Source organism: Lygodium microphyllum, chromosome 16, assembly GCF_053477565.2.
Source record: "Lygodium microphyllum isolate KBCC chromosome 16, Lygodium_microphyllum_v1.1.10, whole genome shotgun sequence".
Classification (NCBI taxonomy): domain Eukaryota; kingdom Viridiplantae; phylum Streptophyta; class Polypodiopsida; order Schizaeales; family Lygodiaceae; genus Lygodium; species Lygodium microphyllum.
The window spans coordinates 77,829,441-77,846,769 of NC_141150.1; the positions used below are offsets into that span (position 1 = coordinate 77,829,441).

Sequence of the window (17,329 nt, forward strand, 5' to 3'; positions counted from 1 at the left end):
GACTATTGTTTGCTGTAATTTTCTTCCCATGACCATCATCATCACTACTCTCATAAGCATCCATCTCAACTGCAGCTATAGGTCTATACCAAAACTCATATTCACTGAATCTTACATCCTTACTTATGTAGACCTCTCTAATGACAAGATCATAGCATTAATAATCCTTCTAAGATAGCCAAAGGAAAATACATTTGATAGCCTTTGATTTCATCTTTCCCCTCAAATTATCAAGAATATGAATATAGCATACACAATCAAACATCCTGAAATATACAATTGTAGTATTTTTCCATGCATCTTCTCATTCAATGGCATGTAACAAGTCAATGTTGTAGGAGTCATGCTCATAATATAAACTATAGTATATACTACCTCAACCCAATAAGTCAAAAGCATATGCATCCGGTTCATCATAGCTCTTGCAGCTTCCACAATGATCATGTTCTTTCTTTCTACAACATCAGTCTACTGTGGTGTATATTTGCTGTAACCTATCTCTTAATCCCACGATCTCTCGAGTAGTTGAAAAATCCATTTGGCATATATTCACATTCGTTATCCAATCTCAAGCACTTCATATAAGTCCCAAACTACTTTTCTACCATAGCTTTGAACTCCAAAAGCTGCTTAAAAGCCTCACTTTTATATTGCAAGAAATAAACACACATCATCCTACTAAAATCATCAATAAAAGTAATGTACAACTTGCATGTCCTACTCAAAGAAACATTCTGACATGGATCCCATATATCCGAATGTACCATTTCCAAAGGATGTGTGCTAAGTCTTCTCCTCTTTGAAAATGGGAGTCTAGACCACATTTGTTTCAATCTTTACAAGTTAACATGCCCAATTCTTTTATGTCAGAACTCTAGATCCTTATTTTATCCATATCCAACCTCAACATACATAGAAATTTGTATGACGAGTACTTGCATCCAAAGCAAACAACTTGCCTTTCTTTTTACCACAAGTAATCAACCTACTAGGTTTTCCACTTCTAAACTCCTCAATAAAGCAACCATATTTATTGAACCTTACTTGCAGCCCTTAATCAACCATTTGTCCAACCAAAGCCAAATATTTAGTAATGATAGACACATACAAAACATCTCCAAGCTTATTCTCTATCCCATCTCTAATCACCAATGGGGCATTGCCAATTTGAGTAACCTTATAAAAGGTATCATCCCACATAGCCACATACTCTTCAATTTACATTTCTTACTTTCTATCAAACCATTCTACATGATGCATCATTCTTCAGTTTACATTTGTCGCTTTCTATCAAACCATTCTGCATGATGTGTCATATGGTTTGTAGCTCCTAAATCCAAAAACCAGTCATCCTCTCTAGGGGGATGTGTCATGTTATCAAGTACATGCTCTATAGCAAAGAGATGACCTCTAGGTGATGAACCACCTCTAAAGCCATAGCCTATGCCTCCATAGCCATCTATATAATGACCATATTATGGCCTTCCACCACCTCTAAACATTGCATTCTACTTAGGACAACATTCCTTCTCAAAATGGCCAATCTATCCATAGTAATGACAAACACCATCTCTATGAGAACTAGACCATCTTCTACCTTGAGAGTAGGATCTTTCCCTGTCTCTAGGCATAAAGTCTCCACAACCAAAAGAACTATAACCACGAGTAAAGCTATCTCCACGGCCAAATAGAGATCCTCTAGCTCTGGATGAGCTACCATAGCCTCTCTAATGGTAGAATACACTGTCTTAACTAGCATTCTTCCGACTATTAAATACATTAAGATCCAACTTTATTTCTTCTGTAAGCAATCTCTTGTATGCAAGTCCAACGGACTTACATGTAGGTCCAACTTCAAAATTTTAAAAACCAAGTCATCATCATCCACAAATGCATTTATCAAAGTAAGGTCCTCCGCAATCTACTTTATCTTGGTAACATAATCACTAATGCTCCAATTCCTACGCCATGCACCATTCAATCTCTACTCTAGTTGTATCTTCTTTACCTCTGTGCAAGTGTCATACATTTTCTCAATAATCTCTTATGAATCTTTACATATGCTACCTTTCGTAATATGCAGGATTAATACCTTAAAAATGCATATAAATATCCAATGTAAAACCTTCTTGTTTTTACTGTCTAGTATTTAAAAGTCTTTGTTCCTCCGTGGGCTCTTCAAAAAGTTCAAGACATGCATCTTCACCTGTAATGAGGTCCCATAGACCTCTCCCCATCAAATATTTTCCATACGATAGAACCACTCCATAGTTACTAGGAATGAGGAACAGAAATGGAACCCCTTGGAACAAGGAAAACATCCAAAGTTAGGGGAAACACAGAGAATGGCCTATATTTATTTATTTATTATTTATTTAAAATCAACACTTGAAATCTAGAGATATAAAGAATTGAAAACGCATAGAAATGACTTTACTAATTTAATCACAAAATCGTTGATCAACCATTATGGTATGTACACATAATTTATACATTGACCTATTAACATCGTTTTTCAATATCAACCATAATTCATGGAATTAGCGACATAACAATCAATGATAATAAAGAGACATTGTAATCAACAATGGATCATAGCGCATTGTGATCAGCAATGTTACAAGGGACCTATTGCACGTGTAGCGCAGCGTGGGGTTGGAAGATTGCAATGCATGTCAACACAATATAGGAGCCGTGAAAGATTCGACAAAAGAGACAAGTGAGGAGCCATAAGAGATTCGATGACAATGATGAGCGTCTCGAAATGTGCAACGACAAGAATAAGGTACGTTTTTTTTAATCGATCCACGCTCAAATGGCCGTTCCAAACAAGGAATGGCATCAGAACGAGCCGAAACAAGACAAGGAACAAGCTAGAAATTTCTACCAACATTTCACAGGTTCATGCTATCTGAAACGCATTAATTTGTTTCGATGTGCTAGAACGGACATTTCATATTTCTATTGTAACTATCCTTAGTTAACTTAACACCAACAATTTGAGTAATTCGTGTTGTTTCTAACATTATGACAACTACAATTTCCAAAAAAAAAAACAATATTCAGTGTATCAAACCACTATTCATGCATGTGAACAAGTCCTAAGCATCAACCGCTCAAATCCTAGATCAAAAGACACTAAGAATGCCCAAGAAAATACATGTAGACTAAGCTCCAATGATTTGGCTATCATACATGTGTCCAACCACTATCACATACGTCTATACATCATGAAAATGGGGCTCAAATGGTGCCTATACTACCCAAAGAGCATCACAATACAAATCTAAAATTGACAATTTTTCTTAAGGCTTAGGAAGCCTTAAGGGAAAAAAAAGACTGAACGTTTGTTGCCATACCCTATCAATGGCAACATCGATTTTAGCTGGGTCTTCAACGTAAATTTGCGGCAACAAATTTGTCAAGAGCATCATCTTCTCCTTTTTGTTGAGTGCTTGAGATTCAAGCTTAAGCATTAATCAATAAACCACGTGAAAAAATATTCTCTTCCCCTTCTCTATCTATCATGGCATAACCCTCTCCTTCAAGCATACCTTGTACTTCAATAAGCTAAACCTGTGCTTACTTTTCACAAGCAAGCCCCTTGGATAAGCAGGCCCCAAGCTTAAGCTACCTCTGAGCTTCTGTCATCCAACCATGAACCAAATTTGTAACCAAAACTTATCAAAGCCTTACAGTCATACATTGATTTTCAGCCTTCCATGGCTTTCCAAATGCATCCAAAGCAAGCACTAATACCCCAAATCCAAGCTCCAATGGCTCTTCCTATCTATACATCTATTTTGAGTTGATTAGATGAGAACTTGTACCTTATTTAATGGCAAACAGCAAGCTTTCAATTTGATGTAGATCTTGATTCATTGCACTCCTCAATCCGATTCTTAACTCCCATGCTCCCACTCTAATACCAATTGAAAGAATTTGATGTAGATATGCAATGGAAAGGAGATGGCACAAGATATGGAGGTTCGATCCATCTTCTTCTTCTTCATATTTATTATTCCCTATCTTCTATTGTCAACAATACATAGACAAAGCAAGGTGATAGATACCCTTTGACTTTTAAGTCACTTTACACACCCTCTCTTTTATTTAGTACATACATAGGATGTAGACTTAGCCTATATTATATTTCTCAACTTAGTCTATGTTATATTTCTCAACACCTATTTGGTTGATGATCATTTTGTTTTGTAGGTTCCAACACACTCCAACATGCAGACATTCCTCCATCTTCCAATGCTACTATCTGTCATCAACCTATTCCGGTGTCCTCACTGACACCTTGGGCTACATGCAAGGATTGATCAATCCTTATATTCAACATTCTTCCATTGTTCAATACAAAACTCTCCCATTCTCTTCATTCTTTGTAGTCTTCTTCTTTCCTTCTCTCTCCGTGTTCATGTTTCCTATTCTATCGTTCACTCTAACGATCAACATCGACATTAGTATCTTTCTGAGACACCTTGGCATTGGATTGACCACCCATGGCTTGGTTATCCTGGGCCCTCTCTAATTTTCATTGTTGTATATATTATGATATTACGAGACATGGTGGGGGTTCCTCATCATTGCATATTTTATTGTATTGATCACCTATGATCTAGGAGAGAATATCAATGATGTACATTTGATGAGTGATAGGCATGTTTATTTGGCTTTTAGTAGAGCACCTTTATGGATAGCTAGACAGCCCTTTTGGGATTGGCTTGTTGCGTACAATATCCTCTCAATACCTATATACTACAATGGCACTCCTTATTGTCTTGTATTACATCCACTTGAAGACAGGGAGACTCGAGCTGTTGTTGGTCATTGCACATGTCAATATCCATCCAATACTGTCTTGTACATCTCATGCTTCTCTTTATGGATTCCATTGGCTACTCATCATGCATTCTTCTAGTTCTTGTGCATGTTCATTATTCATTCTTTGAGTTCTTGTTTTCTTTTTTAACAATTCATTGTGTCAATGTTCATGCTTTGTGTTTCACTTTTGTTCATTTGCACATTCTTACAAGTAGAGGCTAGACAACAAAAAATCAATGATGTGATTCCACAGAAGTGGCTTGAGAGAGAGAGGAGTCTATTAACATCCTTTGGAGGCCAAACTTACCTATATGACAAATCAGATAGTTCATTACATTCCACTTCCAATGTCAGTGCCATGCAAGCACGTTAAAAAAAGAAAAAGGAAAAAAACTCTCAGCTCTTACGGAGAGTAAGAAGCTGTTTTGAAAGGGGGGGGCATTAGCATATCCCCCTCCGGCACTTCATTTCCCTATTCTCCTCAAACCACCCTAAGAGGCCTTGTATTCATTTGAGCTAGGTTGCATTCAGCTATAGCTTATTTCTTCTTTTGAGCAATGCAATTAGGCACGCTTTAGTTTGAAAAATAAAAAAGGGAACATGCAACAATCCCAGCTAAGGTACTTATACAAAGAGGTCAACAAAATGTAGATGAACAGACTAACCATGACATATCTTAATATCTGCAATCAGGCCATACTTAAGCCTCAGAAAATTGATTGCACAGCACCTGTGCCAGCATATGCAGAACGTGACAAATACCACCAGGAAAGCATTTGATGTTAAACGCAAAAACAAGCAGGACATGGGACTTTGGCACCTTCTTCCACTTGGAGCCACATATGGTCTGTCATTGCAGAGCACAGATCAGTTGTCCATCCAACCATTGTATTTATCACATGTTTACAAGGCCCTAACAGGGCATTTTTTATACTAAGCAATTTGACCTCGGGGATCTCTTCCGAGGTGCTGTTATTCCAATTTTCTTATCTAAGGAAAAGGGAAAATGCAAACACAAGCAGCACTTCGAGCTTGCTTCTGCTGAAATGCTAGGCAGTGGGCCTGTGAGCTGTGCATACAAAAGAAGTATCGTTTTGCTTGGATGCGTGTTCCTATATCAAGGGGACAGATGCACCGACTGGGAACAGCGTCTTTGGAAACAAAATACACAGCATAAAAAGGAGCATTGATTGTTACCGAGCGTAGACGGCACACTCCGTCTATAGCACCATTTCCAACCTCCTGTCTTAACAGACCATTACCTGGAAAACGACAACCCTGGGGCACCATGGAAGGAGGGTTGCAGCACCTGCAGCACTACCATTGCCCCGGAGTTGTTATCCCAATACCCCAATAATTTGGCCTTCAGGCCTCGGAATGTTCGCCTCTACATTATTGGCCCTAATTGTAGATTAAGTGGGAGCTTATACATTATTGGCTATATTTTAATGAGTCCATTATAGATTATTGGCCCTAAGTGATGCACTGGGAGCTTATACATTATTGGTTATATTCTAATGAGTCAACATTTGAAAGGATTTTGATTGTACTTGGTCCCAATCTCTGCCCCCCTAGGGATATCAATTTTTGAAACGATTGTGATTGGAATTCATCCCAAGCTTTGCACCCCTAAGGGTAAGGTAGCGCCTGGCTACTCAATTGTAGAAATTGTACTCTTAACCTTGCATCTCTCATGTAGCTATCTTGTCTGAGGACTTAAATCCCTTAACTTTTAGTAGCTATTCTCCCTTAGTCTTTGAGCATAGGCACTTTCACCCTTTGTGAAGATCTTGGTCATCTATTCCTGTGTCGTTCATGGATACCTTTAGCTACTAGCCGCGTTGGTAGTATTAGCTCTAATCAATGGATATATGTTAGGTCCTAGAGTGATACGTATTTGCAAATGGAAAGCAAGGTTAGATCATCACAAAGGCCATCCTAGGGTATGGAGCCGTCATAAGATAGTCCACATAAGAGTGGCAAGATCACAACAAGACCACAGAGAAATACGATTGCCTCTGTAAGAGAATATTGATAGAGAGAGTTGCACAACCACAACACAAATTGTTCGTAGCAATAAAACAGCACATGAGAGATACTCATGGCACCCAATGCCAATGCTATGTGGAATATTTCTATAATTTTGTGTGTGCGTGTGCGTGTGCGTGTGCGTGCATGTGTGTGTGTGTGTGTGTGTGTGTGTGTGTGTGTGTGTGTGTGTGTGTGTGTGTGTGTGTGTGTGATATATAGCATATATGTGCTAATGGTCACATTCCCACATTTTGAAAAAAAAAAAATGATTTCTCTAATAGTCGAGAATTTACTTCAAGCCTCATTGTAGCTTTTAATAAAAACCTTTAAGCTCCAACAAAGTAATGCAATCCTTTACCCTCTCTTTCTAGAGACAATGCCTTTGAAGTATAGCTATTATATGTTTTCTCAAGCCACAAGGACCAACATAATTACTAGGAAGGAATCATTTTGATATAAGAGTGGGATGCTCAAGTTCTACCCTCAAGTTGCTAGCAGAATTTGGAATAAGAAATGTACCTTGTGTTTACCTCTATGAGAGCTCAACACAATAGTGGGATTAGGTGGAAAGCTTATTTTCAAGCTCTTTGCTCTCTTTAACTCTAGTTCCCTTTCACATAGTTGGCTTGTACTCAAAACCTAAACCAATTGTGCTCTCTCCATAGTAGTCCAATCCACCAAGAGGAGCTCCAATGGTCTCACAATTGAAGTGTAGCTTATTTTCCACCTCTTTCTCTTTAATCCATATACTGTGAGTAAAGAGAAGGAAGAAGAATAGAAGGAAAGTTTCTCCTAAGCTATCACACACACACACACACACTCTCTCTCTCTCTCTCTCTCTCTCTCTCTCTCTCTCTCTCTCTCTGGGGAAGGGCAAGAAGCGAGCTTTTTTGGGCAACCTTCATTTCTTATTCCATATAATCCACTTATTCCACCCCTAGATTTCTTTGACCTCCACCACCACTCCCACCATGGCTTCCACCATCAACACCACCACCACAGCTTCCTCCACCATCACCACTGCTGCCGCTACAATCACCACCATCTTGGCCACCACCGCAGTTGCCACCTGCACCACCACTACCATTACCCTTACCACCTCCATGATCACCATCACTACCTTCGCTCTCTCTCTCTCTCTCTCTCTCTCTCTCTCTCTCTCTCTCTCTCTCTCTCTCTCTCTCTCTCTCTCTCTCTCTCTCTCAATTCCACAATTTCTCTCTCTACGTGTATATTTCCTTTTTCTCTTTCTAGCACACTCAATCAAATAACACTCCATCTCATGTAAACGATTTCTCTCTCTCTAGTATGTAACGTGGATTCATTCATGCGATCACCCCAGAATGGAATACCTCGGCCTCTCTCTCTCTCTCTCTCTCTCTCTCTCTCTCTCTCTCTCTCTCTCTCTCTCTCTCTCTCTCTCTCTCTCTCTCTCTCTCACACACACACACACACACAAATTGCTCCATGTCTTTACTCTCTCTCAATTTAGGGTTGTACATGCAATTTCTCCCTCTCACTCTCTCTCTCTCTCTCTCTCTCTCTCTCTCTCTCTCTCTCTCTCTCAAATTGCTCCATGTCTTTACTCTCCTCTCAATTTAGGGTTGTACATGCAATTTCTCCCTCTCTCTCTCTAAAAAAAGAGAGAGAGAGAGAAGAAGAATAAGAAGAAAGAGGAAAAGAGGAAGAGAGATGGGAAAAAGAGAAAATAGAAATTTCTTTTTTAAATTTAAATATTTTTTGAGAGAGAGGAAAGGAGAGAGGAGAGAGGAGAGAGGGGGGAAGAGAGAGAGAGAATATAAAATTTAAAAGAGAGAGAAGGAGAGAAGAAAAAGATAAAATTTAAAAGGGAGAGAGGGAGAGAATAAAAAAATAAAAATTAGGAGAAAGGGGAGAAGAAGAAAAGGAGGCGGAGAGAGAGAGAGAGAGAGAGGAGAAGAAGAGAGAAAATATAAACATAAAGAGAATTATATATAGGGAAAATATAAATTTTACATACTTTAAGAGAGACTGGGGGGAAAGAAAGTGAAAGAATAAGAAAAAGAAGAAGAAGAAGAGAGAGAGAACATGTAGAGAGAATTATAGAGAGAGAAAAGATAAAATTTAAAAAGAGAGAGAATAAAAAATAGAGGAGAAAGAGAGAGAGAGAGAGAGAGAGAGAGAGAGAGAGGAGAAGAAAAGCGCAAAGAGAAGAAAAGGAGAGAGAGAGAGAGAGAGAGAGAGAAAATAAAAAATTAAAAAGAGAATGAAGAGAGAGAGAGAAGAAGAAGAAAAAGAAGGAAAAAATAGGAGAGTGAGAGAGAAGGAAAAGAGAGGAGAGAGGGGGGAGAATAAAAGGAGAGAGAGAGAGAAGAAAAGCGGGGATAGAAGAGAGAGAGAGAGAGAGAGAGAGAAACCAGGAGAAAAGAAAAAATAAACAAAAATAGAAGGCAAAGAAAGAGAGAGAGAGAGAGAGAGAGAAATAGACAGGGAATTTGGGGGAGAGAGAGAGAGAGAGAAAAGAGGAGAGAGAAAGATAAGAAATGGATTGTTGAGTGAAGTTGTGGTGCTTGCCGCTGCCTCGTTGCCACGAAGCGGCCTAGTGTTCTGTGTACGCAACGCGTGCGTGGAACGCTAGTTTATATTGTGTTAACTCTAGAAAAAGTGCTTTTGCTTGACAAATTAAGAGAGACAAGGTCACTAAAGGCTTGTCAAAATTTTGACACAAGCCATCCAACTAGCTTGCATAAATGTACTTTCTCGACAAAATAAATGCAGTTGTGCTAAGAGGTAGTGTTGGTGTTGCATTGCTAGTCAATGTGTAGGTGGTGTTGGAAAAGTCTGCTTCCAAATACAATGTGCAAGTTTTCTTTAGTGAGTGTGGATTGGTGTATAAACATGTTGGCATTTGCATCCATTCCAAACACTTGGAGGTACACATAATATAGGTGCTTGCATGCCAAATACACTTTTCCTTCTACAACACGATCCATGAAATCTTGACAATTACATGTTCGATTCTTTGTAATGTGCACATCACAACACTCTTGCATGACACTTGAGTTAGATGTCTCTAGTTTGAAAATGTCATGCTTCAAGGGCTTCACCACTGTGTGGCCCTTCGCAATTGCATTTAGAGCCAATGCTGAGTCTATCCTTTTCCCTGTAGCCTGAGAAAAAAAAAAGGTCTTCAATATCTACACAAGCCCTCGTTAGCATCCACCTCTTGTGTCGTCTTTTGTAAAACAAACCTACCACTCTCCAACATGGGGATTTCTTTTGCGGTCAAATTTGTGCCTCATGCCACTGGCCATACTTGTGGAACCTTGGGTGGTGTACGATGAATGGAAGAACAAATGTTCCATGTATGGTCCATACTATCATTACAAAACCACACGGATTAGCGCCACATTCCATGTTGATTGCTAACTTCTCCTCTTGAGCTAGACCACTCCATGATGCCCCAAAACGAAGGTGAGGCACCCCATGTGTCGTATTTTTGATAGGTTTTTTGCATTTTCCCTCCCAACCATCCTTGACATTGTACATGACTGAGAGATGGAATCCTTCTTACAACCCAAATGGTATCATGAAGGACTATCTCCACCACCATTTCCTCTGAAGATTTTGGATATTCCTCCCTTGATTGTTCAGAAGGAAAAGGGTCCTCAAAGTTTAGTTTTCTTGTACCCTTTTTTCTAGGTATGTTTTCAGTCATGTACTCAGGCATGTGAAAGGCATTGGTTTTCTCAAATCCTCAACCATCCTTGCCGTTGCTCGAGGTATGGGGCTAATTCCTTATTGTAGTCAACTCAAAAGCTTCTCTGCATTGGGTCTTGCACCATGGAACTTTCTGCCAATGAATGTATGTCCTTTTGTGCTTTGTAGTAGAGCATTGGCCAAATCACTAATACATACATCGTACAAGCTAATAGATCCCTTGAATCCCTCCTCTACCAACCAACTTACATGCATTGGCTCTGCTAGGTTCGCGATTGGCATATGAGTAATGTCCTCCACTACTTGGATAAAAACACAACACGAGAAGGTATGGAGCTTGAGAAAATAAATGCACCACACATCACATCCTACTATTACAAATTAGTCTTACCTTGACAAAGTGTCGCTTCCAATGTAAATATTTGATATGCTGCCAACTAAGCCAACAATCCATTGCTGGTATATTGCAATCCATAACTTTCCCTGAGGCCCACCAAGCCCGAATGAATCGATATTGCATTGTTGCATTATCTTCTATGGCTACACACCTCCACATGTGACACAAGCGCTTATGCTCATCTTGAAAACTCTTGTGCATATATTGTAATGTGTGTATTTGGAGACTTTGTTTCCAGTGAAATAAGCAAGATCTATCCCTTCCTTGCATTATGTTGTTTGGACCACCATTGAACACTGTGCAAATGCCCTCCAGTTGGCGGTTGCCTTGTATGCCATGAATCCTCGAAAATCAATGCTTGGGTATCCACACTTCTCCATCACTTTATTTATCTTTGTATAGAAAAGAGCTCATGCATATGTATCATCTTCCTTCATCTCACATAATATTGCCATAGTCATCAACTCTTGTACACTACAGAAACACAAGACAGGAATGGAAGAGTAAGGAGAACTATGTTCGTTAAGTTCGTGTTGTGATGGTACAATTGTGTGCGAGAAAGTACCTTGGGTCATACACATGTGCTGCCATGGTGGTCCAATCATTAATGTGATACACATGGTCAAAGCATATCTAGCTATTACGTAGGTCCCTAGTCCATTCCTTCGCATGTGATTCACTATGTCAACCCCTGAGAGGCTGGCCCAGTCGTTGACATTTTGAATATAAAGCACCTACTATCATTGTCAATGACTTGCCCAAGAAATAGGCTACTATGGAAAAATCTGTATGCACAACATTGCTTTAACTTTAGAAGACGAGATTCCATTCCCTATTCACTCTGAGCAAGTGCTGCACGAACCATGTGTTTGAACCTACATGCACAGAATATTGATTTTCATATGCATGGCTTTTAAATGATATTTTGGAATGTATTGTGAATGGAATAATGTGTTGCATGTTTCTCTGAATGAGTAGTTGGAGTTTCTCAAGTGTCGTCAAGAGTTTAGTGTCAGACATGGGGACACCTTGTTGGACCAAGGCACTCATCAGCAGGCTTCTAGCCATAGTCATTTGTAGATTTCAAGTCTAGTTGCACCAAAGTCTCTTACCATTTCCTCTATAGTCTTTCACACCTCTTTGACATTAGCTTTGCACATGCCTCTTTGCACCTCATGGTTATATGTGCCTTGATGGATGAAAAATATTGACATTGGGCTCACTGATATCACATAATATAATACACACTAGCACTTGGAGAGCAAGATGGGGGGTTCTTATAATAGAAGCATCCAAGGCTTCTGATACCATTAGCTGACATTTTGACGATTGATATGCTGGTATTGAGTTTACTTGCATGACATGTATTGGACTTAATTAGTATGATTTACTTGCAATAGGCTACTAAAACCATGTCATGCGACTCTGCAATCATTTTAATGATAGTGGAGCGAATGAATAATCATGTACATATCCATGCCACCTTGTTTCAGAAGCCAAAAGTTGACCTACCAACACAATTTCTATTGGGACACTCTAGTTCTCCAACACATTTGCATTGGGGAATGCTATTGATATTGACATGGGTTTGGTCTAGCAATGGCCATTGTACTTTTGCTCCATACCCTCCATTGGATGCATATTGTCTGCTACTAGTGGAAGCTTGCATGCCACATTGCCATCATACAAAATCGGGATCTCCTACACTCTCTCTATAGCGCTCGTATTTTGAAGCAAATGACGTAACACTCGGTATCGACCCCCCAAAGACATTTACTCAACCACACTTACAACATAAGAGGATTTGTCGCATCCCCTCCTGGTAGCGAGGCTTCCATGGTGCTTATTGTTTTCTCAATGTTGCAAGGGCTCTAGGTGAGGTCTATGGTGGGGGAAGGCTGCAATGTGGGTCCATTTCCTTGTTCGATAAATAGTCTTGTGAGACAAAGGTATCTAGAGCACATACTTGGATAGCCTCATGGTCATTGTTGTTACAATGGATCGGCATGCTTTGTATTCAGCCATTCGCATGGATGATAGCAAGAACACGGTAGCCATTGCCATTGCAAATGTCTTCCTTCTTCAAAATCAGGAAGCGACTACTTGAACAATGCATAATGTGGACCTCAGTGTTTGGTATAGCACTTGATGCTGGATCCATTTGCAAAGCTATCTACACATGTACGAATACACATGTCAGATATGGGTGTCATTGAAGATAGTGTGGGGGTGTATGTCATATATGAGAGAGAGAGAGAGAGAGAGAGAGAGAGAGAGAGAGAGAGAGAGAGAGAGAGAGAGAGAGAGAGAGAGAGAGAGAGAGAGTGTGTGTGTGTGTGTGTTTGTGTGTGGATGCATGTACCAGATATGAGAGTGAGAGAGAGAGGATATATAGATTTGTGTGGGAGGGAGAAAGCAAAAGAGAGAGATAGAGAGAGAGTGTACGAGTGGATGTGGGTGCTAGAGAGAGAGAGAGAGAGAGAGAGAGAGAGAGAGAGAGAGAGAGAGAGGTGTACATACCTGCGAGATTAAGAAAATATTCCACAACTTGAGGGAGGGGGAGGCGTTGTGTTATAGGGGGTGTGTGGCCTTATATAACCACTTTGAGATAGCGGGGCATTAAATGCATGCCTTAAAGAGAGAGAGAGAGAGAGAGAGAGAGAGAGAGAGAGAGAGAGAGAGAGAGAGAGAGAGAGAGAGAGAGAGAGAGAGAGAGAGAGAGAGAGAGAGAGAGAGAGAGAGAGAGAGAGAGAGAGAGAGAGAGAGAGAGAGAGAGATGCGTCGTATACGAAGAGAGAGGCGCGAGAGGGGGAGAGGGATGCTTGTCATATTTTTTTACACTAAATATTGGGGCGTTGGCGACCCGTTCTTTGGTGATGATCGAATGATCCTAGTCCACATGCACTCTCTCTTCAACCAAACCCAAATAACTAACATAGATGCGGGCGTCGACAACCCATTTCTCGGCGAGCCAAACAATCCTAATCCACATGCACTGGCACTCTCTCTTCATCCCCTCAAAAAAAAATCCCATACAACTAACATATTAATGTATTATCATATTAACTAATGAATTAGTATTACTATACTAACATATTGATTTATATAAAATTATTAATACTAACATATAAATTAATAGACAAGTTAAGTAATATTAATATACAAATGGTTCACATGATACCAATTGCCCACTACAATAACTAGTTAATTAATAAACTCGTTGATGTGCATGAATTAACGAGCAAGTTAACTAATATCAATTAACAAATTAATTAATAATATAATTTATATAATTTGATTAATACACTAATTAACTAATCAATAAACTAATTGACACCATCTAAGTAAATATTAATTGACTTATATATGTGTTAATTAATTTTTATACTAATAAAAGAAATTATTAATCATTTAATTATTAGATTAATATTAATTAATTGAGTAATAAATAATACTAATTAATAAATAACTATGTGCTAAAAATATTTAATAAAATAAATACGCAAAATTAAAACTAGCAATTACTACTTGAATTAAATAGATTTATTGATTATTAATAATAATTATAATTGATTTTACTTTGAGTAATTTATAACTAATAAATAAATAATTGGTTATTTTTATTAGTTATTAATTTTAACTAATTAACTAATAAATAATTTTATGAGTTACTTAATTATTAATTAACTAATTGTTTAATTAGTTAATTAGTCAATTGGTTTTTTAATTAGTTAATTAATTATGAATTTATTAGTTGATTGATTATTAATTAGTTATTAATAAATTGGTAAACTATTTACTTAATTAGTTAAATAGTTATTAATTAATTAATTTTAAAAAGTTATTAATTGACTAATTGATTTTAAGAAGTCATTAGTTAGTTATTAATTAGTAAATCGATTTTAAGAAGTCATTAATTAGTTATTAATTAACAAATTAATTTTAAAAGTTATTAATTAATTACTTAAGAAAAAAAATATGTTTTGCTTTTTATATATAGAATATGTGTGTGTGCGTGTGTGTAACTAGTAACTAATAATTAGTAATCAATAATTAATAATTATTAAGTATTAATTACAATTTAATTAGTAACTAATATCTATGTAAGTAATTAATTATTTAATTACTTAATTATTTTATTAATGATAATTATATATATCTCTCTCATAAAGTTAATTAAGTAATTATTAGTTAATTAATTGAGAAAATAGAGGGAGAGAGAGAAAGAGCAATGAGAGAGAGGGGGAAGAGAGAGAGCTACAATATATGTAAACTTTTCTCACCAGAAAGGGATCGTTAGTAGCAGCCCCTTATTGGACAATGTTTTTTCTACTGACCCATTTCTGGCAAGAGTAAATTTATCGCCCAACTGCATTTGTGGGTTTTTTTTTGTTGAGTTAGAGGCTACCAACAACCCCTTCTTGGCAAAAAACAAACCATAGTTCTAAAAATAGACAGCATGGGAAGAAGAGAGAGCAATAGAGTGTAGGTTTTTTTCGCCCAAGAAGGGGTTGTTGTTGACCCCTTCTCGGTGGAAAAAAAAAACCCACATGTCCAAGAATGCATGGGGGGAAGAGAGAGTAATAGAGAGATAGGAGAGAGAGAGAGAGAGAGAGAGAGAGAGAGCATGCAATATGTACTATTTTTTCTCTTCGAGAAGGCATCACAGGCAATCCCTTCCTGGATGAAAAAATATTGCATACTCTCTCTCTCTCTCTCTCTCTCATCCCCTCTCTCATCATTTTGTTTCTCTTTCCCCCATGCTCCCTATTCACGAACCCATGGGTTCTTTTTTTTTAATGAGAAGGGGTCATCGGCAACCCCTTCTTAGGCAAAAAAAAAAGAAGCCCACACTTTGTTGCTCTCTCTTCTCACCACGCTATCTATTCTCGGAAATGTGGTTTGTTTTTTCACTAAGAAGGGGTCACCAGCAGCCCCTTATTGGGCAAAAAAAAATGACAAATGTAGTTGGGCAAAATTTTACTCTCACCAAGGATGGGTCGACATAGAAAAAACTTATCTGATAAGGGGTTGGTACCGACCCCTTTCTTGCGAGAAAAATTTACACATATCGCATGCTCTCTCTCGTCCCTCCTCTCTGTCATCATTCTTTCTCTCTCTTTCCCCATTTTCTCTCTCCTTCACTTATAAAAGGGCCCATCCCCCCTTTTAATATTACAAATCGTTCCTAGGAATCTTGGTATGTGGCTCTCTCTCTTTATCCCTCTCCCACTCTCTCTCCTTTGTCTTTAAAGGACCCCCCTCCCCTTGCAATTCAAGTTCGTGTTTTCTGTCCCCTACTCTCGGCATGGATCTCTTTGTCTCTCTCTCTCTCTCCACACACCTCTCTCTCACATAGTCACACATACTCTATCTCGCCTTTCTATCCCAGGTTTTCCCCCTCTCTCTCCACCTCTTGCTCTCTCTCCCTTCCCCTCTCTCTCTCTCTTTCTCTCTCTCAGTCTATCCTCACCTTCCTCCCTCCCTCCCTCCCTCTCTCTCAATCTCAGTCTCTCTCTCTCTTTATCACAATTGGTATTTGATGGCAAGAAATCAAGGAAGCAACATATATGCAAGAAGTAACCCTAAGCCCCTCTATCATGTCCAAATCGGATTTCAAAAGACAAGATCATGTCACCATTTTCGAGGGCGATGAAAGAATTGTAGAAGGTTTAATTTGGCAAACCTTCCCCTCGCGGAGCTTACTCCCTAGACGAGTGAGAGTTCTTGTCACCGTCGTCCATCAGAGAGGTGTAAAGGCCCGTGGCAAAGGAAATACTAAGATTGATATTGAGGAAAATGCAATTGTGCAATGGCCAATGGAACAGACGGTAAGTAGCCCCTCTCTTAATTTATGTTATGACTACTCTATCTTCCACTCTTACCCTATTTTTGATCGTTGTTTGCAGGAAAGAGAGTGACGACGATTGAACGAGTCTCTTGAGGACTCATACTTGCCTCCATGACCTAGAGCAAGGTAGACTATTGTCACTAGCAGCATGCAATCACAAAAGGGGGGAGTCACCCTCCAAGAGAGAGAGGGAGAGCAACACAAATGCGATTGTTGATTTCTACTGAGCTACATGCAGCCATTGCAATTGCATGTGGAGAAGGAGTGACATTATAAGAAGGTGGCCATGCTTTGATGACACATAGACAAGGAAGGGCAAGAGAAAGCTCGTAGTATCGGAGAGTGATACTGACAAGGAAAGCGAGGACCATCAAAGCATCGAGTCCTTTAGTGCATAGCAGGGGTGTGGCCACACACAAAGCAAGAAGAAGCAAATGCAAAGATCTGAAAAGGAGTGCATGACAGAGGCCAGTGAAACAACTGGCAAGACCACTCTCATAGTCACTTGTGATAAATGT

At 38.8% G+C, this 17,329-nt stretch overlaps 1 protein-coding gene across 3 annotated transcripts in view; it reads right to left on the bottom strand.

The window, feature by feature from the left end:
• Positions 1 to 6,233, bottom strand: part of LOC148023010 (14 kDa zinc-binding protein-like) — a 33,078-nt gene extending 26,845 nt beyond the window's left edge. The window contains exons 1-2 of one of the 3 annotated variants that reach the window (XM_087695993.1): positions 6,096 to 6,207; positions 2,207 to 2,302 (exon numbers count right to left, since the gene is read on the bottom strand). In XM_087695993.1, coding sequence (XP_087552119.1) covers positions 2,207 to 2,223 — 17 coding nt within the window. In that variant the 5' untranslated portion in view covers positions 2,224 to 2,302; positions 6,096 to 6,207. Of the gene's footprint in view, positions 1 to 2,206; positions 2,303 to 6,030 lie in introns of all 3 variants that reach the window. The other 2 variants (XM_087695992.1, XM_087695994.1) reach the window with 2 other exon arrangements.
• Between the last annotated feature and the right edge of the window lie 11,096 nt (positions 6,234 to 17,329).